The sequence below is a fragment of the Ruditapes philippinarum genome, unplaced genomic scaffold, assembly GCF_026571515.1.
Source record: "Ruditapes philippinarum isolate M1 unplaced genomic scaffold, ASM2657151v2 ctg4695_1_1_1_1, whole genome shotgun sequence".
Classification (NCBI taxonomy): domain Eukaryota; kingdom Metazoa; phylum Mollusca; class Bivalvia; order Venerida; family Veneridae; genus Ruditapes; species Ruditapes philippinarum.
In genome coordinates, this window is record NW_026860924.1 from 26,087 (window position 1) to 50,663 (window position 24,577).

General features: G+C 32.7%; 1 protein-coding gene and 1 long non-coding RNA gene across 4 annotated transcripts; one reads left to right on the top strand and one right to left on the bottom strand.

Moving 5' to 3' along the window:
• Positions 1 to 249: 249 nt before the first annotated feature.
• On the top strand, positions 250 to 8,317 carry LOC132713934 (uncharacterized). 3 transcript variants are annotated; one of them, XR_009623506.1, is made up of 6 exons: positions 250 to 712; positions 1,629 to 1,719; positions 3,401 to 3,505; positions 3,880 to 4,036; positions 4,521 to 4,684; positions 5,223 to 8,317. It is a non-coding gene; the product is annotated as an uncharacterized LOC132713934 (long non-coding RNA). The 3 variants fall into 3 exon arrangements; XR_009623504.1 differs by having other exon boundaries at positions 3,880 to 4,021; XR_009623505.1 differs by having other exon boundaries at positions 250 to 666; positions 3,880 to 4,021.
• A 7,838-nt stretch (positions 8,318 to 16,155) lies between these two features.
• On the bottom strand, positions 16,156 to 24,295 carry LOC132713935 (2-methoxy-6-polyprenyl-1,4-benzoquinol methylase, mitochondrial-like). Its single transcript, XM_060696639.1, has 4 exons — positions 24,263 to 24,295; positions 18,263 to 18,351; positions 17,421 to 17,532; positions 16,156 to 16,378 (listed from the first exon to the last, which is right to left on the bottom strand). Exons 1-4 carry the CDS (start codon positions 24,293 to 24,295, stop codon positions 16,277 to 16,279), a joined length of 336 nt encoding a protein of 111 aa, XP_060552622.1. The 3' UTR covers positions 16,156 to 16,276.
• Positions 24,296 to 24,577: the final 282 nt, after the last annotated feature.

The window sequence follows — 24,577 nt, forward strand, 5'->3', positions numbered from 1 at the left end:
CGATGTGATGAATGGCAGGTTTTTTTTTCAAGGATTTTGGGAACATGACCCATTCGATACCCATCGAATTTGGGAATTTCAGCGATGTTTTGTTAAAAATTGGGAAAAATGTATGACTGAAATTTTGCAGTGATTAAATGAATGCAAACAATGACTGTCTAGGATGACATCTTCAAACATTTAAACACTTATTACAGTAAAGAAGCCCTTATTTTCAAAGATTTTAGAACTCTTTATTCAATATTTTTATTTAAAGTTATATTCCTGGTCAAATTCATCAAAACAGATTGTCAAATTAACGCCTTATTGTTATCAAATGCATTATTTAACTAGTATTGACAAAGTTTTCCAACTTAGAAACGCTCTCCGTAACATTTCTGACCATTCTAAAAAATGCATTTTCTTATTTGACTGGGTTAGTCAAATAAGATTTATATTTTGGCGGGAAGCCCTTCGATTATTTCCGTAAATGTTCGGATCTGAGTCACGTGATATGATTTACCAAACCAAAATAATGGCGGACAATACGAAAGGTGTGTCACCTATACGAGAAATAAATTTTGAGATTGGAAAAGGAAAAAGCGAAAAGTGGGAAGAAACTGTGATTTAATTCAATCAAGGATATACTCCGGTAGTGATTCAAAGCGATGAAAAGTTCTAAAAAGGGTAATTAAAACCAAAAGCGACCGTGAAGTTGTTATCTGATTGACAGGTGAGGTGATCATCGTTTTTGTTTGCATTTAATTTTTTCTTTGTCTTAGATCTACTTATAGAAAAATTTCACCTACGAATATATAAACACAGATATTGTGTTATAGTTTTTACGATGGTTTTGACTTATGATAAAGAAATTAAGCTTGCCGATCCACGTCTGTGTATCAAGTTTTCGTTCACTGTAATTTTCGTACCAATAAATTGTTAACAATAACAGGTTAAATAAAAGATCGGCTGAGCCTAATTCTTTACAATTTTATGGCGTATGTTCATTGTAACCATTGTAATATCGTTTAAGATGACCAATCACTATCTTTTAAGAATCATTTAAGACACAACAAAATTATATTTAGAATAAATTTTATTTTCCAATCACATTATTGTTTTTTACTGTAAGCTGTAGTAACTACAATGCTGTGAAATAGATTAGCCACATGTGTCTCAAAAAGGGTTAGAACTATTGACTAGCAGAACAGGCATTTCTTCAAAGCATGTTCAACTATCAAGGGTAGTCCTATAAATGTGACGTCCTTTGATTTTGAGATATTTTTGCTTTTGGGCAACCTTGACCGACATTTAAGCAATAACAAGCCCGTAAGTCTGATATATTGATCTACTATCCAGGGTTGTTGAATCTTCAAAGAAATAAAGTAGAAAAAATAAAATGTTGTCTGGAAAATCGCACAAAAATCAATATTTTTGTCTCATTTGAATCATTTTTGCAGTAAAATTTCAGCATTTCACAATTTGAAAAATAATCATGGACAATAACCATAATTGTGCTGGAAACGTTAGATAATTCTTATTGACAACCCTTCTTCCTTATAAGCAGTGCAGCAATTCATGTATTGTAATTGGTTTGAATAGTCAAGATTTTAGGCCATGGTACTAGTATGCTATATTTTCAATTACAGAAATAAGTCAATTTCATCATCATCATGTGTTGCAATACCACTACCAGGGACATCAAAGATGACCTGGACTTCAGTGCATATGCAGAGGAGAGTAAGTACACCATTTTTGTCGAAAGTGACAGGTTATAATAATACCTTTCAAAACTGCTATATAACTATATACTTGCATAACTAATTTACTTATATAATTCATATAAAAACTGATTAATCTTATATTTTGTTTGTTTTGGGTTTTACGTCACATCGACACAGTATAGGTCATATCGCGACGTTCCAGCTTTACTGGTGGAGGAATACCTCAGATGCCCTTCCGTGCATTATTTCAGGCACGAACGGGCACCTGAGTAGAACCACCGACGTTCCGTAAGCTAGCTGGATAGCTTCCTCACATGAAAGAATCCAAAGTCCCTGTTGGGATTCGAACCCACAGCGGTGAGGGGCAAGTGGTTTGAAGTCAACGACCTTAACCACTCGGCCACGGAATCTTATATACTGCTGAATTCATGTTTTTTTATTAGTTTATTGAACCAATTAATGGATATATACATGTCAACATGTGATCCATATATATCATGATCAGATATTCATATGATTTAAATATTAAACAATTATGACATTTTTTAAGTGGCATATAATACTGTATTAGAAGAAGAAAAAAAACATGCATTACATGGTTAATTTTGGTCCAATTGAAAGATTTTGGTGTCATCTTAAATGATGAGTTTGATATTTGTATGACTCCATAATATTATTATAGGTAATTGTTCACTGAGGTGAAAAAATAATAGAGGGTCATTATACTGTAGGTCTTAAATCCACTTGTGAAAAAATATATATGAGCCGCGTCATGACAAAACCAACATAATGGTTTTGCGACCAGCATGGATCCAGACCAGCCTGCGCATCTGCGCAGTCTGATCAGGATCCATGTTGTTCGCTTACAAACCCTATAACAAGTAGAGAAACTGATAGCGAACAGCATGGATCCTGATCAGACTGCGCGGATGCGCAGGCTGGTCTGGATCCATGCTGGTCGCAAACGCACTATGTTGGTTTTGTCGTGACGCGGCTCATAAATGGTTTTTGGAAAGGATTCTGTTATATAGTCAATTCTCAGACCATACAACAAAATAGTTACAGATTCCTCAAAAGTGGAGTATACTTTCTTAGTTACAATCAAACATCATAAATTACTAATTTCTAGCTTTTTTTTTCAAAGCTATTACATTCTATGTCAGATTGCTATGATGGCATACAATTGCATTATTTAAATATTTTGAAATGTATCAACATGAAACTTGAAAGACTTGCTTATCAGGACAAAGTGTAATTGTTAAACAGGGGAGCATACATGTTCTTATGAAAGCAGTCATTGAATATAGCACTGGCCTGGTGGCCCATGGCCAGTGAAAATTAGTTTGGGCCAGTGTAAATTTTAAGAAAATGTAGTTAAATATATAGTAGAATAAATTCAAAACGGGAATTGGGGCCAGTGAACTCAAAATCTTAAATTCAATGACTGTGAAAGCAATATTTTTTTAAGTTATATCCCTTTTAAACTAAGAATTTTTAATAGACTGGTGTTATCACTGCATGCAATACTGCTGTATTTGTTGTTAATAACAAGGGCAGATTCATGTCCTATAGTAAATGTTGGTGAAGACTGAATATATACAATTCTTATGTAGAATATTTTTCGCTAAAATGAAAAGGAATTCCACAATTGATTTTTTTTCTTCTAAATCTTAAGCAAGTTATGGTTTAATCTTCAGGTAGCACTAAAGAAAGCCAATAAAATCCTTTTGGAGTTGAATTGAGACACAACCATTCATTTCTGGTTTAGTTATAAAACTGCTACAGACTATAAACTATTCATGGTAAGTAAACAATTATTATATATTTGATTTTGTTTGAATGTTTGATATTTTTATATGATTATTCTGTTGCTCAAGAAATATTTAGATAAAATTCTAGATAGCAATACATAATTGTCATTTGTTGCAAGAAAATTAATGCATGCAAGATGTTTTGATGCATAATGTGGAATACTTCATAAGTTTATGGTAAGCATTTTATATGTAAAATAAATGTGAAATGCTTAGTAATGTTTCATGAAACTTGTTGAAGGCTGACTTCTTTGCCATTTTTTAATGCATGCTTATTTTTCTTGATATTTTATTTCAGGGAATAATATATTTTAGTGTCTGCATCAATCTTATAGTTATTGAGCATGAATGGATTCTGTTTTCAGATGATGGAATACACCAATGCCTAGTACAATCATGGCCCATTAGAAACCAGAACAAACCATGGCTGCAAAGGAAATAAGATGCACATAGTCTGAAAGATCTGGCTGGTGTTCTGAATAAGATGACATAATATCTCAACTGCAGGTTTGTTCTCATCAGGTACAATAAAAGAAATTTATATTGACAGGGTTCCCCCTGGAGCAATTTTAGTTTGCACCACCAGATTGGCCAATCAAAAAAGTTGAAGCCAATGGCTCCAATGTTGGAACCATTAATTCTGCAAAGGAGATATGTCTATCTTTGTTAAGATATGCTAGCAGTTTGGAGTGAAATTTTTAAAAGGATTTATTTTCCTAACTGGAAAGGAGTATTATGTCCTGATTAATACAAAGCTCATATGTCTATTGATTATAGAATGTTCAATGTTTACAGCATCTTTATATGTTAACGCAAATGGACCTACAACCACTATGTATAAATTAATTGGCACCTTTATTGCACTTATCAATTGAAGGATAGAGCTGTGTAAAATCTTTTCAAAGATGATTATTTACATACATATATATCTAGCATATGAATATGTTAATGTTAAAGGAAATCATTTAAATGAAAATATCTTTCCATTATTTGTATTCATTTTTAGAAGTACAGCTGGCATGGAGGGGTTTCACCAGCACATCTTGATGTATTGTACCAAAAGATTTGCTTACACACCACCTGTTTATAGGATGCACAATCTTCTAGCAGCCATAGATTATAATATACATGCAAATAGACCATACATCACCAACAAGGGGGATCTGTTAGGTATGCTACTTACAAAACCCCAACATGTAATGTTTTACAATTTTACAGAATGAAAGAAAACAGTGTCCAGTTTGTGTTAATAAAGTGAATTGTTTGGAACTATAATAATGTTCAATATAGATGTACTCTGTACTGAGTCTAATATGGATGTACCATGTTTCTTTGTTTATTTCAATAGAAAGATTTCAGTTCTTCAAACATATAAAGAGGCAAAACCTAAATAAAATGTTGTGCTTTATCTTCTTTGGGCATATAGATTCTCAACATTTGTTTTTTCATTTTTGCATATGAATATAAATGCTGCATATCTTAGTATTAAATGTTCCTGCCTCTATGAATTATAAGATATTTTTATTGAAAGTGTGATCACTATGCATTTATATTGCCTATATAATATTAATTTCAATCAAAAGAGATTTTGCAGTCTCTGAATAACCTGACTAATAAATTTTGAGGACATAATTACATGTAATGCATTTTGAGAATTGTATACACTTATGATTTTTGTTATAACAGGCTTGTTAATTTCTCATTTCAGACTTCAGCGAGTCTGGATGAATTAAAGAAGAAGAAAAAGTATCATTATACCATTTTTCATGATGCTATAACTCTGAGAATTAGTGACATGGAGGGGATATATAAAATAGAAAGTTAGAGGAAGATGACCCCCACAGACTTTCAAAATATTTGGCCCAAGTTAGCCCGAAGCCTACCCGAGCCATTCATGAGGAACATAAATCAAGATATGATTGACTTTTTATGGAAAAGAATGACAAATAGTGTGTTACACTGATTGCCCAACTATTCAAACATATTTAAGCTGACATTGAACACCTGGTATTCATGATAGTTTTATGAAATATCTTTTTAGATATGGCACTGTATCTATCTTGTTTCGAAAAAAATTCTCTTGATTCATTTGTCATGACTCAAGGTCTGTTTTTAATATTTTGTCAGAAAAATGACTACTTTTTATACAAGTGCAAAATATTATCCAATCTATTAAACTATAAGTGCTGCTATGAGCTTTAATGTAGTAACAAAGTTTAAAGTATTATTCAATTTTATCTTTTGATATACATGTACTATGTCATTCACTTTAGCTCAGCTTTTCTTCTTTTTTTTTTTTTTTTTTGAAAAAAGAAATAGAGGTTGCTGCCCTTGCCTTCTGCAAACTTGAACCTTGTTCATAACTTTTAAAGTTCTTGGTGTATTGTCTAACCTTGGCCTTCATTCATAATTGACCTTGACCTTCAAGGTTAAATGTCTAAATTTTGGCTTTGCTTGTTATTTGCTATTAGTGGCTTTAACTTTATTGCCCTGTGTTAATTTTCATATTTTATTTTTGTCTTGGCCATTTCTCCTAAACTATAATGTTCACAAGGCAACACATCCGACTCGCGGAGATCAATTGTTATTAGTCCATGAATTGTTTGTAGTCCAATCTAGTTAATTAGACCAATGTCATAGGGGCATTTTATATAAAATCCTTGTTCAATTAAACAAGGCAAGCCTTAAAATTATCTTTGTATTTACTCCCTCATCCCATTCCAGTTTAGATAGGTTAGGTGGGCTGATAAAATATTTATTTTTGTGCCCCCACTTTATTGGCGGGCATTTAAATTTACCCTTGTCCGTCTGTCCGTATTTCACCTAGAGTCATGAAACTTTACTGTAATGTTGATCAGCAAGTGTAGTTGTTCACCTTGGTATTTTCATCTGGATATTTTTAGTATTTTCAGAGTTACTGCCATTGAATTTTTGCAATTTTCAACTTGTGTCGCATGCTTCTCAGGAAGTATTTGACCTAGAGCAATGAAACTTTACAGGAATGTTGAACATTATGTGTAGTTGTGCACCTGGGTATTTTCGTCTGGATTTAGTATTTTGAGAGCTATGGCCCTTGACTTAGTAAAATTTTGCAATTTTCAACTTGTGTCGCATGTAACTCAAAAAGTATTTGACTTAGAGTCATGAAACTTTACAGGAATGTTGATCAGCATGTGTAGTTTGCACCTGGGGTTTGGCTTGTGGATTTATCCAGTATTTGTAGAGTTATTTCCCTTGACTTAGTAAAAAACGTTTAATTATGTTGTTATTTGTTCCTTGAGTGCTTGAGTGAGAATCAACCAACTTTACAGGAATAATGATCAACATCACTTAATTACAGGAATAATGATTTACATCACTGTGAAGCTATGAACCTGGGACTTTTATGTGGATTTTTTTCAGTTTTGTTAGAGTTATTGCCCTTGACTTACAGTAGTATAAATTTACAATTTTTAACTTGTTCATGCATAGCTAAAAAAATATTTATGTTTTCTTTCATTTCATTCAGCCAAACATAAATAATTTATCATTTAACTCCATAATTAATATCCTACAGGGATAAAATATAAATAAGAAAGACAATATAGGAGTGGCTACTACAGGTTCACTTTAATTTATCGAATAATTTACAATTTTCAACTTGTTCATGCATAGCTCAAAAAGTATATCACTTGTAGGCCTGAATGTTTAAAAGAATGTTGGTCAGCATGTGTACTTATGCACCTTGGGGTTTACTTGTGAATTTATTCAGTATTTGTAAAGTTCTTGCCCTTTACTTAGTAAAAGATTTTTAGTTTTCAAAAAATATTTGACCTAGAGTCATAAGATTGACAGAACAGTGGCGCGTAGGGGGGGACCCGTGTCCTATGGACACATTCCTAGTTATTCAAAATGTTTGTCTTGTTTTATTTTTCATTAAAATTATATGTAGTTCAAACAAATTGTGAATGCATGAAAGCATCTGTTTTACTTGAAAATTTAGAACCATATTTTCAGTTTCAATCAACAAATATCCCAACATTTGTATATTTACAATTAAAAAATCACGAGACAGTTAAAGAGATGTCATTCTCATTGACACTCTGATTTCATTTTAGTAAACAAATCCTGGGCAATGAGATATTTTAGGTAGCTGTGCTATTTGTGGGTAGGTCGCGGGAGTGGGGAACAAACAATATTTTACATTCAGGGGTAAGCCTAAGTTTTTAGGCTTGGTAGGAACATTGCCCTTCCCCAGATAATGGCACCAACTGATTTTGAGGTAATTAGATTTAAAGCTCAAGATGGCATAAAGTTTAACTTCCTTTAAATATGTGTAACATTGTAAGGTATAGTTTATGTAACTCAGAAGGAAAAATTCTGATTGCCATTAGTTTTAAGATTTGTCCATTTGATTATACGTTCAAGGTCTCAGTGACATGTAAACTCATTGTCCCAAGGTTTTGAACATTTCCAGGGACATTGCTTAGATTAGTAATTAAGCATTAGTTTGGAGTTAATAAGGTCTAAGGTCACAATGGCTTAAGCATAATATCCTTCATCACCAGAAACCCATAAGGGGTTAGCTCAAGTTCATACAATTTGGTTGGAATTAAGATATTATTTATTTCCTTCTACAATATTGGCCATCTTCACACTTTCTCTTCCTGTTAAGACAGCATGGATTGAATAAAAAATAAAACTATAACTGTAAAGAAGTCACTGGTGTACAATTTTAAGAGTAAGAAAAAGAAGATATGCTGTTCATTTGAAAATATTTTATTGTTGTTTTACTGCCAATGTTCAAATACATGTTTCAATTTATCTGTGTTTTTGTTATTTTAACAACATTCCAAAATGTGTCCTGAAACGTGCTAAAAGAAGTGTAGTGTAAATTAACATTGAAAGGTATTTGTAAAACATTGTTACAATCTGTGATCTTATTTGAATTTTAAAAAAGTACATTTGACATCAGAAAATAGAGAAATAAAGAAAGCCCAAAATGACAAAATTGAAACTGTTGCAGGCTCTATTTGGTGAGCCTGTTGGAAAGTGCAAGTTACCTTCCATGCCCCCCTAGCACCAGCTTTAGCAGAATTCAACATTTGAACATAAAGTGGTGAAATTTATGGTTTTATGCCATACCGGTGTACATAATCCAGAGATTAGGATTTAATTCTTGGCAATCTTATTTTCAGTGGAATGCAACTGTTCATTGTTAACAGAATAATATTTACACAGGTTGCACTGTGTTTGTATTGGAATAAAATTCTCATTAGTACATTATTTTCCATAATGTGCACTTTTACAAAAGGCTAACATAAAAATCAGGTCTTGAGTGATCATTTTCAAAATTATAGGCATCAGAACTTTAACTTGGTCCTTTTTCCATTCTTGTTTGCTTATAAATTGAAGTATAATTATACATTATCATATATCAAACGGTTGAGTCTGTAGATGTTAAATATGTATTGGCTTTTGCATGCAGTTGACTGGTTATTTAATCTGGTAACACCCTATACAGGTTATTACACCAGATTGCCAAATTATATTTCTTTTCATTATAATTTCCTAACACAGACACTTTGGTTTGGAGCTCAAAACGCCTTTAAAATCCACAAAAAAAAACAACTTAATATAAGCCGTTTTGAAAAAAAATCATATTTCAACATCTATAATATAATACAGATTGAGCACCAAAGCCCAAGTGTCTGTGTTTCATAATATTTACATAACGCACACTACTGTATGCCATATTACTACGATGGAAGCTTGGCAATAGGTACGTATTATTTCTGGTACGAACAGATCATAAAGAACGGCTAATTTACCGATTTCAAATAACCACAGCAACCGTACGACATAGACATGACCAACGCTCCATCTTCTTGTTTACTGTAGATCTAGTGAGAGTCTCAGACTTTGTTCTTTTTCCGATTGTTTTGTAACGCGTTACGAGGATATAAGCTACATTCCTTAGCTAATAAATAGCTTTTCATATCGTTTATTAATTACAAAACATAAAATAAAATTGCATCCGTCATTTATATTATATCTCCTAATATCGGGGTCGCAAGTTTGTTGACGTTTCTAATTATAGCGTTTCCGAACTTGTTTCTAATTATAGCATTTCCGAACTTTTCCGTATGCAAATGAGTTAATTCCGAATGAAACCGATCGGGCCCGAGAGCTTTTACAAATGGCGGGGATTTCAAAAACTGGCGATATTATATCCAGTTGCATCCGAGTGTTTCGGCGAAATAAGATTAAAATTGTATAGCAGTTCATCATTAATGAGGATATACTTATGATTTAGGTGATAATTTCTGAAAACTAAGTTGTAGGGTAAAATATCATCGTTGAACGGTATTATAACTTTAACTATTCGGCACCCAAATTCAGTCCTACGGATCTACTGCAGATCTCCAGTTTTTACCAAATTTCCTATCTGTTGCAGGTGATGGGCATTTAATTAAAACAATGATTAAAATATGACTATTGTAATGTCTATTTTTACAAAATTTACTTTAACCTTGACGTAATAAAAGAATATTGTATTGTACTGCATTCTAATAATAATAATAATTATTATTATTTTTATAAATACTATTATTATTACAAAACAATAATGATTATGACTTAATGATGATGCAATAGTGATAATAATATAAATACTAATTCTGTAGCCACTATTCATCAACTTATTTTAGACATTTTGCATTTCATCAAAAACAAAGATATTCCTGGTTTGTGTCATAAAAAAGCTGAATTTTTGCTTACATCACGAAAAAATTCCAAACATCTTAATACCAAACTTGATATTATTTCTGAAAATTTTGGAATTGTGCCAACCATTATATGCGGATAGAAATTTCTAAAAGAAAAAAAAAAACAACTTTCAAATACCTTATACCTAACAATAATGCACCCATTTTTATGTCGTCTGCCACAATGTATAGGGATCACTTCGTCGTCTATTTGTTCGTCTGTTCATCTGTCCGTCCGTCATAAAAGTTGTCCGGACTACTCATAAAAAAAACTACTGGTGCAAGTTCATTCAAACTTTACAGGAATGAACAGTACCAAGTCTACTTGTGCAAATGATGAAATCGTCGGCATTTTCCAGTTCCATGATGATTTTTTGTCAGTTTTGGCTCTTTTTGTGATTTTTTTTAAAGTTACCAACCTGAAGCACTTTCGTATGATAAACGAATTTTCAGTTGAATGGTTTTTAGTTGAGTTATGACTCCGGAATAAATCAGCGTTTTGATCTGTTCATATTTTTTGTGTCTCCTGCTACACAGTAGCTGCAACATGTTACAAAGTAGCCGCGACATACAGGGAACTAACTGGTCAATGGCTGCTTAACTGGCTATCATGGTCACTGATCGCTTTAGTGAACATATTATGTTTCCTTTTTCAGATTGACAAAATGACTGACAGGAAAGCCGTTATAAAAAATGCTGATATGTCAGAAGACATGCAAAATGATGCAGTCGAATGTGCCACCCAGGCTCTTGAAAAATACAACATTGAAAAGGACATTGCTGCCTACATCAAGAAAGAATTCGACAAAAAGTACAACCCAACCTGGCATTGCATCGTTGGCCGAAACTTTGGAAGCTATGTCACTCACGAGACCAAACATTTCATTTATTTCTACCTTGGACAAGTTGCCATTCTTTTATTCAAGTCTGGATAAAATGTGACCAAACTGTTTTGCAAAATACATTTTTACAATTCCAAGTGCAATATATAACATGTTTAAACATTTTACGGAAACAAAAATGTGACAATCATTTTTAGATTTACAAGAATATAAATGTTTGTTTATAAAATGAAAAGAAACTGGTACAAATTATCAATTATATATACTTCGAATATGCGCTTATTATGTTATATCAGCTCCGCAGTAAATATGCATGTATATTTCCAAGAACACCGGAAGTGTTGCAAATCTTGCCAATCTTTGTAGATTTGACTTGATACGTCACCAAACCGTGCCATGATCTCATTACAGATATTTTATATTTCTTATTTTATTTGTCTGCACAAAACCTGTTGCTGGTATACGTTTTAGAAGATAGATAGACATTTTTACCTATACTCGCTCTCAGATCTTTCAATAACGGTGCTATGTAAGTTATTAGCTGTGATTTTCACAATGCAAATTTTATTGGCGATTCTCCAGTTTCTTTTATGTTTCTGTTAACTTATTCGTTCACTTTTTTTAAAGATCATTGAATTTCCTATTATGTATTCTATTCATTTTTCTTTTATATGAAATAGATAAAAAATATTTTAGAAAACATTACACCGAGTTGCTTTTATTTGTTTGTTTGTTTTATCATTTTTGCTCTATATTGTGCACGCGCTTGCTGTGTGCGCGTTTGACAAGCACCGATTACTAGAGAAATGCGTCAAGACTTTTACCTGCGTAGTTCTTGAATTATTTAAATCATGTTAACAGTGAAAGGAAGTGCAGTATTCAATGATCGTCGTTCATCTTGCTTAATTTTTTAATTATGTGTGGTCTTGTAAATTTGGTTGCTGTAAGTGAACACTTAGGTGCTACAAATAGATGTTTTCTATACTTTTGTTTATATACTGTATTCAATGGCCGGTGTCTTTCATAACTTGATGATGTGATATTGGATTTCGCTGGCATGCGATTTTGGGCAAACAACATTATAAGTAAGTTCGCGCAGTCTTGATTTCGCGCATTTCCGACTTCAAAATAAAAACTTGCTTCATTAAGTATTGTACAGTCTCGCGTGTACATGTATATGTCAATCAGCAAGGTCCACATTGAGTAAACAAGCCGACATTGTTAATCTGTAAGGTGCAGGCTTGTGATTTTTGAAAAAGCGTTCTTGGATATTTGAGCATCATTCCGGCTGAATCCATAAGACCTTAAGTCAGGCTTATGAAATCTTCAACACTTGCGTTATTCTGTAGACGAAGTGGCCCAACAGATACTGGTTGTTATTTCACTAGACAATAATTACAATTTTGCAATCCTTCCACTATTTACAAAGCTTTAATTATTATCAAATTTCTGTAAAAAGTATACAATATAAGTGAAGTCAATACATTTCTGCAAAGTTAGATATTAAAATATGCCAATATATGGACGAGTAATTTTCTATATAAACATATATATAAGCTTATCAGAGCAATATATGTACGAACAAGTTTGTTAAGTATTTAATAAATTACATTGTGCATATCAAAACTGTACAAGGTAGATAAAAGAAAATCTGTCTTGTGTTGGATAAACCCAATTCCAGCACAATATTTCAGCTTAATTCAGGCCCGAAATTCCTAGATTCTGTATCAGTAATTTTCTAAAAATAGCATATTTTCTACACATATCTTTTTAAAGTATAATCAGTGTGGAGGATTCACAGATGTATTGACGAGGCATTGGAAAATGATCCAGCAAAATCTGCATGGCAGACTAAAATACACTTTCAAATGTACAAAAGGGACATAAATTGATAAGAGTTTAACGAAACTCTAAACTCTTGCAAATCGGATCAAAGTTCAATTTAGAAAGGGCCAATAACTCAAAATCATGATCACTGTTCAATCACACTTTAAACATGAGAAAGACAAGAATTCTTACAAATATGTTCAATCATTTTAAATGTTGAAAAGGGAAATAACTCTTACAATCATGATTGTGGTTAAATTACACTTGAAACGGAACAAAGAGCAATAACTCTTACCGAACAGTTCAGTTTTTTAAATTGTACAAAGGGCAATAATCTTACAATCAAGATCATGAAAAAGTACATTGAGCAATAACTCTTACCCAACAGATCAATTATATTAAACTTTGAAAACAACAATAACTCAATCATGATTGAATAAGGCTTTCAACAGTACTAAGGACAATAACTCTTACCAAACAGTCAATTATTTAAAATTATTCAAAAGGGAAGCAACTCTTACAAAGATGACAAAAGATCAATAAAGCTTTAAAAAAAATTTAATAGTTTAAAATGCAAGCAACAATTTCCAGTACACATTTGTTTCAATTATAAAAAAACATGTACATCAATCACACATTCAAATACTTATGTTTCAAAATGGGTAACAAATCTAATCTGATTAGAGTATGGAAAAAAAACCCAACAAGATATCAGCATATTCTATATCAATATTCAAGCAAATGAAAAATTTAAAATGTGACATTGTTCAACATTACTAGTACTTAATACTTAAGTAACACAAACATATCCATGAAAGCCAGTTACATGGACTGTCTGCGGAGAAATGACAAAGTATGTGTTAAGTCAACATAAAAACAAATGCCTTTTTTTTTACATTAACATTCATTATTTCAGTGACCCAAGTGGAACTGTTAATCGTCTATTGATTTTTTTTTTGGTTGGGTTTTGAATTGCATAAACACAGTACAGGTTAAATGGCCACTTTCCAATTTAACTGGTGGAGAAAGACCTCAGGTGCCCTTCCATGCACTATTTCACAAACAAATAGGCACCTGAATAGGACCACTGCAATTCTGTAAGCTAACTCGATAGCTTCCTCACATGAAAATCCAAATCCCTATCTTAATCACTCAACCATGGATGATAATTAACTTTCTGTGTCATAGCTGTAAATCACCCTTAAATGAAGAATTAGATTAGTTCCTAACAACTGCAGCTAGGGAAAACTAATTGGAAGTCACTAACTACTCAACCATTGTGGTCCTTTATTTTTGTCTAATTCCAGTTTAACAATATAACAGTCATATATCTGCAAATATTTTGCAATATGGCAATTCCATTCATACATCTTTACAAATGAACTAGAACTATCACTAAATGTGATTAATACCCCCACAAGACTGCTTCGGAAATGAGGATGTTACTAGTAACAGAATATCTTGTAAAAGAATTGAAATATAGAGTTATGGTTGTGGGCAATTAAAGATAGTTGTGGTTCTTGTATATTGCATTTCCTTTCAATGTGGTTGGCCATTGATGAAGTTTTATTGAATTACTCTGTAATAAGTCCAGAAAGACAAAGAAAAGGAACAAAGGGCAATAACTCTATAAATACTGAAGATGGAGTTATAGTTCTTGTGCACTGCATTTCCTCTTTTTGTGCTTGACCATTGTATGAAGTTGTTTTGAATTTCAACCAGTACGTTTTAAGTTATGCTCCAGACAAGGAAAAGTATCAAAGGGCAGTAACTCTGTATTTTGTGAAAATGGAGTTATGGCTCTTATGCACTGCACTTCCTTTAATGTCCTTGACAACTGTATGAAGTTGTATTGAATTCCAAACAGAAGTTTTCAAGTTATGCTCTGGACAAGGAAAAGTAACAAAGGGCAATAACTCTGTAATTTGTCAAGATGGAGTTATGGTTCTTGTGCACTGCACTTCCTCTCAATGTGCTTGACCATTGTATGAAGTTATATTGAATTCCAACCATTAGTCTTCAAGTTATGCTCCGGACAAAAAAAAGCAATGGAAAAGAAACAAAGGGCAGTAACTCTGTAATTAGTCAAGATGTAGTTATGGTTCTTGTGCACTGCACTTCCTCTCAATGTGCTTGACCATTGCATGAAGTTATAATGAATTCCAACAATTAGTCTTCAAGTTATACTCCGGACAAAAGAAAGCAATGGAAAAGTAACAAAGGGCAATAACTCTGTAATTACTTTAGATAGAGTTATGGTTCTTATGCACTGCACTTCCCCTTACTGTGTTTGACAATTGTATGAAGTTGTTTTGAATTCCAACCAGTAATTTTCAAGTTATGCCCCGGACAAGGAAAAGTAACAAAGGGCAATAACTCTGTAATTAGTCTAGATAGAGTTATGGTTCTTGTGCACTGCACTTCCTCTCAATGTGCTTGACCATTGTATGTAGTTATATTGAATTCCAACCATTAGTCTTCAAGTTATTGTCCGGACAAAAGAAAGCAATGGAAAAGTAACAAAGGGCAATAACTCTGTAATTACTTTAGATAGAGTTATGGTTCTTGTGCACTGCACTTCCCCTCATTGTGTTTGACAATTGTATGAAGTTGTTTTGAATTCCAACCAGTAGTGTTCAAGTTATGCCCCGGACAAGGAAAATTAACAAAGGGCAGTAACTCTGTAATTAGTCAAGATAGAGTTATGGTTCTTGTGCACTGCACTTCCTCTCAATGTGCTTGACCATTGTATGTAGTTATATTGAATTCCAACCATTAGTCTTCAAGTTATGGTCCGGACAAAAGAAAGCAATGGAAAAGTAACAAAGGGCAATAACTCTGTAATTACTTTAGATAGAGTTATGGTTCTTGTGCACTGCACTTCCCCTCATTGTGTTTGACAATTGTATGAAGTTGTTTTGAATTCCAACCAGTAGTTTTCAAGTTATGCCCCGGACAAGGAAAAGTAACAAAGGGCAATAACTCTGTAATTAGTCAAGATATAGTTATGGTTCTTGTGCACTGCACTTCCTCTCAATGTGCTTGACCATTGTATGTAGTTATATTGAATTCCAACCATTAGTCTTCAAGTTATGGTCCGGACAAGGAAAATGCAACGGACGTCTGGACCGACCGACCGACCGACCGACCGACCGACCGACCAACCGACCACCGGGTGACTCCTATATACCCCCCCAAACTTCGTTTTTGGGGGTATAAAAATTCATATTCCTTCATATATATATTCAGCACTGTTAGAAAGCAATTCTAAGTTCACACTGACTGTGTCAACTTTACTTTAATTAGTTAATTCCTAAAATAAGAATATAATCTATAATGCAGTAATGTTACAGCTTAAATCCAGAATGTATTGCAACGACACCGAATGTCAAGTTTTCATATGTCACTGCCTTAAAACCACACAACTCTATCAGTGATTTGAAGTCTTTCTGTAAAGAAAAACAAAAATGTTAAAGTTGTTCAACGTCGGAAATACAGTTTGAATTATTTGGTAAGTATATAGTAATAAAACTTTTATTATGTTAAATACTTGCAAAGATTTTTTAAATTTTTACTGACGTTATAACAAAACAGTATTTTTAATGCAGTTTTAATACATGTTCAGATATGTACTATAAGAATCTTACACTGGCTTCCGGTACAGACCGAAATATCAAGCTCGAGGATAACTGTTTACGGCGGTAATGAGGCTCTGCCGAGTTTCTGCTAAACAGTTACCCGTATTATCCAACAGCCAGTGTTTGATTCTTTTTCTTGCATATTACATATCAATTATTACCAGAACAGAAATTATGAAAACACGCACTTTTTTCTTATAGTAGCGTATGAAATTACAACTTCATTCATAACGGTAAAATGACGTCATCCTAAGAACGCAATTCATTCATAAAAGGAGCGCGGCAATGACGTCATTTTAAGCACGTGACTTGTCTTACATGGAGGGTGTAAGATAGAGTTTTCTAGCACGGGTGTAAACAGTAGATAATCCTGTCTGATAATGCAAGAATATCATATATATATATTTGTGGGAAAATACTTTGTTTCAACACAGTAATAAATATATATTCTGGTAAGAATATTTAAATACTGTATTTAATTTGCAGAAACCAAAAGATATCCTAACACCGAAACAAAGGTTTACTTATATTGTATTAACTAAGTTAAGGAAAGGGACTTCAGGTAGTTAACTTATGAAAAAATGAAACATAAATTAACAAGTAAATTCTCTTATACTTTGCTTATTAACATACATGTATGTGGCAATACTTGTCTTACAGGTAATATATAAAGTTTTTGTGACATAATCCCTAAGTGAAAATATTTTGTTGTTATTTTTTATTCAGTCTGACCAGGCTCTATACTGTTGGCTCACCAATCTTGATATCCCAAAACTTGATAATGGACAGTTCCAAAAATGGAAGCTGGGCAAGCCCATTTAGAAAATTTAGAAGGTTACAGGTAAATATTTACCTGATTTGGAAATTGCCTTATACTTTCAACCAGATACTGATAGGATTTCCAATCTGCTGCTAAAACTTGTCCTAGTACTGGAATTACTTGAAATGAATATTCATCGTACACACTGAAATATAGACATGTGTATAAATATTTAAAAATAAAAACTCATATTGAAAAACTTTAGCTGAATCACTTGTAATGAAAATTAAATATAATAAATCCGGTAGGAATGGAACAAAAAAGAAATTACCATATTAGTGACTTGTGAACTGCAATATATCCACACACAGTGTTTTAACTTTGTTTGTTGTGTCTTGTTTTTTGGGGGGCTTTTTTGTTGTGTGTGTGTGTGTGTGTTTTCTCTAGTTTCCTGCCCTGCATTATTACCTAAGTAATTTCCCCTGAATTATTACTCTTGGTGGCTCCTTGAATAACAACTCTATTTTGCTGCCCTATATAATTACTGTAATAACATCTGATGGTAATTGAGTTTGAAAATTCTGTCGCTCTAATTTTAGAATTTCACGAAACAACTTGTTGCAGTGGAATAAAAGTTATAGCAGATTAAGGAGCAAAAACTTCTTAGAGCAGAAAATATAAAATCTGTGAAGTATCATGTAAAGGAAATAATTCAGGGAGGTTACTAGAGACAAATTCAGGGGAGGTTACTAGGGAAAAATTCAGGCAAGGTAACTAAGGAAAAATTCAGGCGAGGTAACTAGGGAAAAATTCAGGGGAGGTAACTAGGGAAAAATTCAGGCAAGGTAACTAGGGAAAAATTCAGGCGAGGTAACTTGAGCAATAATTTTGGGGTAATTCACGCTAATCGCACCCTATTAGTAAACAAAGCCTACCTCCTGATCACAGGGTTTGGAACTTGACTAAATTCTAGACACATAAATCTCCCTCCAGGTTTCAAAACTCTATATGCTTCTTCAACAACCTGAAAACAAATATCTGTAAAGTTAGTATTAAGTTCATATTGATTTTTAATATTCAAATATGATAACAGTTTTAAAGCAGCATTTTTCCAGATTCATGTTTATCTTAACCAAAAAATTGAAAAAGTATTAAAAAGTAATATATTGTGAACTGAACAAAAAGTAATTCATAGTTCACACATTGCAATGGCATTTACATTTCCATGTAAATTACCTAAATGAGGTGAAAATATGCAAAATTAGCCCCTACCGCATTAGTAACGCAGTAGAAATATGGTGATAAATACTGCAAAATCAATCAGACATCACAATAACATGTTTACTATTGCTTGAATCTTAATTCTTTTAACCCTTAGGTACTTTTTTTTCCAAGTTTAATTATTTTAAATTTTAAATAGTAGTTTTAAGAAAGAAGATACTGTTTCAAGGTAATTCTATATTGTTAGCTTCCGGGGGTTTTATCGTGTTCGGGGGCAAGGGTGCCAGTTCAGGCAAGTTTTACATCCTGAAAAACACCAAAAAAAAGGGGTTTTTTTAATCACTTTTCGTTTGGGTTTTGGTTTTCATCACTCCGGGCCCAATGGTTAAGGAAATGTTTTTCTAGTCTTTATATTACGGGCAGACCGGGGGTAACCCAAAATATCTCAATAATTTTAATATAATGCGGGTGAAAAAAAACTTCCCCTTACCTTGTCTTTTGCGAAACAATTTTAAATCCCAAAAAAGCTATTGTGTATCTTTAAAGGGAATTATCCCCCAAAGGGAAAGGGCCCATCCGCATTTTTTGTAGCCATGAACCCTAAAACTTTTAAAGAGTAAACTTCATTTTAAACATTTTACGCAGTGATTTTTTCAGACAGATGAAACATGATCATTTTCATAACAAAAATTATAACTGGCAAAGTTTTTAACAAATTTTAAATTTTCTATACATTGGGGGAAAAACTGACCATCTTTTGCTTTAGCAAAAAACTCCCATGTTATAAAAAATGAAACTTTTTAAATTTAAAAAATAAATTTTTTTTAAATTCTTAGAAGATTTTTAAATTTGGTCCTATAACATCATATGTAGGGAAAACAAATCACACTTCTTTGCAGCCATGTTTTTAATCTAATCAATATTGTTTTAACAATATTGGTAGATGGTCACCAAAATATTTTTTTCTGAAAATAATAAACTTTTGATAGAAATATATATTGCCCAAGCGACCACATCTTTTAACAAATTTTTGTTTTTATAAAACCCAAAAAAAAATTTCCCCCCAATTTCATTTTCTCCTTAGTTTTCTTTAAATGGTATTAAGCAAACCTTTTGGTAAAACACAACCAGGGGCCCGCAAATTAGTCATTTTAAACTGAAAATAAATTTTTTCTTTAAAACAACCACTTTTAACCTGCCAAGTTGTTTTTTAAGAAAAAGGCCCCCTCGTAATGACTAAAAATGTCAAAATTCAAAAACAATATATAAATTTTAAAAAACTCTTTTTCCCAAACATTTTTAAGCATATGCAAATGAAGTTAAAAATTTCCCGTGTGACATTTTTATCCAATAAAAACCCCTAAAAAAACCCTTTTAGATTATTAAAAACGTTCTAATTTTTAAAACTTTAAAAAAATAAAAAAACATTTTTACTGCAAAAAGAAAGATGTCATGTTAAATTTTTGATTTTTTATATCATGCTTTGTTTTAAAAGAGCCCGTTTCATTAAGCAAACCTTTTTTGTGATTTTCCTTTTGGCCCGCTTAAAACATGTTAACTGAAAATAAGGAGAAGTTTTTAAAAAGTTTTCCCGGTATTACCGGTACAAAAACAATGTAAAAAAAAAAGCCCCATGTCCCTTAGAGGCCATGTTACAACAAGGGGAGTTAAATACCCAATTTTTTTCCCTGAATTTTTCCCCGCACCCAAACCCCTTCCTTTCCCCAACGTAAAACATTTTTTGGTTTAAAATATCACAAAACAGTCACAATGAATAAAACGGGTTTCCTCTTTTCCCAAAAGAAAACTCAGAATCCTCTGAACTAGAAGCAGAAATTTCAGAAGGGTCCATGTAAACATTTGGTATAGATGTTTTAAAACAACCTCCGCCTTGGCTCTTCTGTTGAGTTGACATAATTTAGAAATCTGAAAAGCAAATGTCACCTGCAAATACATACAAAACTCAACACTTAAAACAAATTAATCTCCAAGTGGAAAACGAAAAAACAAAAGCGATGGTGTATTCAGGAAAAAATAAAAGGTTTCTATAATATATAATATATATAAATATAATATAATAAATATTTATATAATATAAATATATAATTATTTAAATAAAAATTAAATATTTCTTTTCCAAAATTAAAATGCCATGTAAAGTTAATGTGGTTTTTTTGAGTATACGTGGATATTTTAACATTTTTTAAATTCAAAAAGGGTTTTTTCTTTCTTGGAGCCAAATTGGGTTAATGGTTGCTTGCTTCAAAATCACTTGCCCCTCAAACCATCGTGTGGGTTTCCAAAACCAGTCCAGACTATTTGCTCTTCTCCATTCATCTTAATGTACCAAAATAACAGGGAGCTTATGGAAATGGGTAGTTTCCTTAAAAAAGATGTTTACTTGTTCCCAAAAATAATACATTAAAAGGGGGACCTTTAAGTCTTTCCCTTTAAACCAAAAATGATAGAAAGTTACCATTAAAGACCCATTTAAAAGCTTTGTGTTTAAATAAAAAACCAAACCAATAAAATTTTAAAAAAAAAACTTTAAAATTTTTACAACAACCTCACCAAAAAATTTTTTCCCCGGAAAAGATTAGACACTAAATTAAAAGGGTGCAAGTTGTAAATTTGGAAAAAAAACCTGAAAACCTTTAAATTTTATAATTTTAAATTTTCCCACAAAAAATAATTTTAAAACAAGATAAATTTTGGGCACAAAAAACCTGAAAATTCCCGGCATAGCCCTTTAAAATTGCCACCCCAAAGTAATTATTGAGCCATTTAAAAATTTTTTGAACATTGGCCCCGGAACCCCCTTTTTTTAAGAAAATTTGCCAAAAATTTTTGGGAGTCCCAATTCCCAAATTTCATATAAAACAATTAACTTAAAAAATCCAGGGAAAGAATTTAAGACCCCTGGGGTTAAATTAAACTGATGCTCTTTCCCTTTTTTTAGTGAAACAAAGGGTCAAAAGTGAAAACTGCTTGTATTATCAACCCTGCAGTAAAATCCCACCTTGCAAAGGGGGGGAAGGGGGTAAAGGTTAAATTTCCAAAGCTTTAAAAGACTGGGACTTATTTTTCCCCTTTTTTTGGGTGTTTAAAAAAAAAGCTTTAAAAAGGGAAAAATACATTCCAGTTTTGGAGGGAAAAATTTTTTTCACCGCTCAAAATTTACCCCTAAGCTCCCCTAAAAATTTTCCCACCCCCCTGCCTAGGGTTTGCAAAAAAGGGGCCAAATTTAAACCCTTTTTCCTCCAGAACCTTTATTTAAAATTTTGGTTTTCCTTGGTTTTTTGGTGCAAATCTGCGATAAATGGATCCTTTCCAAAAATCGAAAGTAACTCCAACCCTCATTGGGATAAAATTTATGAATCATTTTTTTTTCTGCTACATTTTTTAAAAACAGGGAAAAAATGAAAAAAAAAAAAAGTACCCAAACTACTGGTGAAAACCCCAAGAAAATAATCCATCAAAGCAACAGATATAAATAAAGAAAAAAAGTCCAAAATTTTTTTGCTGATACCCAAATTTAAATTTTTCAAATTTTTAGAAAAAATTTATTAAAAAACATTTTCTTCAAAACATTAATTTTAAAAATGAAAAAGAATTAACTAGAATTGCCCAATTTTCATGGCGGTTTAATACCCCCAATACCACTTTTTCAGAATAAACAGTGGTCATTTATAAGCTCAGGAACAACCTCCCTGCCAAATCTACGTAGTATAAAAGCCAGTGCAAATTGCAAATTTAATGTTTCAACAAATGTTTTTATGGAAAGAATCAAAGTTATTTTAAACCTTGACATACTAACCTAAAACTGAAACGGCCACTGCATGACTTGAATAACCCCACCCCCACAATAATGTGCTTCTAACGGTGAAATTGTTAAAATCAATATAATAATGGACAAGGCATTTTTAAGCATTTAATCAGACAAGCTTATTGTAGTAAATGCCCCTGTGACCCTCTTGACCTTTTGACACAGTCACCATATAAAAATCATTGGGGTCATCTAACTAGGTCATAAGCAACCAACCTAAATACCAAAAAATGAAGACTGTGAAACAAAGCATTCTTACAATTGAGGCAGACCATGCTTTTGAACTCAGCACCCTTGACCGTTGAAATCGACCAATGAACTGAAAAATAAATAGGGGTCACCAAATGGTCATGAATAAAACTCATGCCAAATATGTTGACTGTCGGTCAAAGCCATTCTTATTGTTATTTGGCAGACAAGCTTTTTTTCAGTCAAGCGCCCTGTGAACCCTTGACATTTGACCTATAAAAATCATTAGGGTTCATCTAATGGTCATGAGTAAACCTCCATGCCAAATTGAAGACTGTGGGTCAAAGGATTCTTAAGTTATTGGGCATAAGACAAGCTTCTTTTTTAGTCAAGGCCCTTCTGACCTTGACCTTTGAGCTGGTCCACGCTAGAAATCAATAGGGGCCATCTTCTTGTCATAAAACCAACCTAAATAACAAATTGAAGGACTGTTTGACCTATGCATTTCAAAGCCATGTTGAGTTTTTTTGGAGTCAAGGCCCCTGTGACATTTGACCTTTGACCCAGTGACCTCAAAAATCAATAGGGGTCCCTAAATGGTCTGGAAAATATGTAAAAACTTTGGGTGAAAATGAATTTGGTGGATAAGCTTTTTTTAGTCAAGGTCCCTGTGGCCTTGACCTTTTGATCCCAGTAACCTCAAAATCTATAAGCATAATCAATCATGATCATGACTAACCTCATACCAAATATTAAGACTGTTGTCAAAGACTCTTAAAGTTATTGGGCGGACAAGATTTATTTAAGTCAAGGCCCCTTTGACATCAAAAATCAATTGGGGCATCTACTATTTCATGGCCAATCTCAAATAACCAAATATGAAGACTGTGGTCAAAGGAATCTTTTAAGTTATCTGCCGGGCCATTTAAATGATGGGAAAGTAATAGGAGGGGATTCCATAAAAGGGAAAAAATCTCAACTTTTTCGGGTTTGTAAAAAATCATCGGTGTTCCCAGTAAAAAAGGAAGCGGTTATGTAATATCCCAAGACACCTTTAAAAACGGGAAAAAATGAACCGGGTTTTTTAAAAGACTTCCCCCTTCCAAAGGGTTTGCCAATTTCATATTTGGTAAAATAGTATATTAATCCAGATTCTTTGTCCGAAACTTATCGATATGTGGCTATTTATAGAATAGGTCTCTTATCAGTGACGTATACAATGCTTATCTCAGATCGTTGGCTTTTATTATATATCGATATTGCGATTTATTCAATGACAGCCATAGAAAATAGTTTATAATATAACCATAGGTGTACGGCGAGTTGATTGGTCACTACTGGTCACTACCCCCGGGCCAACTCCCCCCCCCCCCTCACCCACTCTTCAACCCTCTTACCTCTCAAAACCATGTAAACTGCAGAATTTTTCATTTTAAACATGTTTTAATAATTGGTATATGCTTTTAATTCATTTACCTTCATTTCCCACAAAAAATTAAAACAAGAGCACCGCTAGGCGGAGCATTATATGTCCGAAAGTGTTTTTTTTTATATTAAGGATGAAGCATTAATTTTGTAAGACATTACATACTGTAAAATCATTATTATTCGTGGGGCACGAATTTTCGTGGTTTTTGTGGGTAGGTAAATCCACGAATTTAAGATCCGACGAAATTTTATCCCAACAAATACTTCTTACCCTGTCTCTGTTCCATATATTACATGCATGCATCGGCTCTTTTCTGGCCGATTTTCGTGAAATGGATTTATATACAGTACAGATAATCAGGTTAGTGACAGATTAAATCCGTCTGCAATATTTAAGAAACTTGAAAGAAAACACGATAATTATATGTCCTCAATTTACGGTCACAAATGTCGGTCGCATATACACACTTGATCGTTGTAAGAATACTTGACATAATTGAGTAAATATTGGAACCCAGGCAATCCAATAATTAGCGCTTATAAAAAATGTCAGTTTGCTCTTATTAATTAAAAAAAAGTTTTGATA

Coding starts and splice junctions, on each gene's coding strand:
- LOC132713935 (XM_060696639.1), bottom strand. CDS start 24,295: ATGCATGCATGTAATATATGGAACAGAGACAGG. Junction 18,352..24,262: donor ATATATGGAACAGAGACAGG/GTAAGAAGTATT, acceptor ATTTGTTTTCAG/GTTGTTGAAGAAGCATATAG. Junction 17,533..18,262: donor CCAAACCCTGTGATCAGGAG/GTAGGCTTTGTT, acceptor TCTATATTTCAG/TGTGTACGATGAATATTCAT.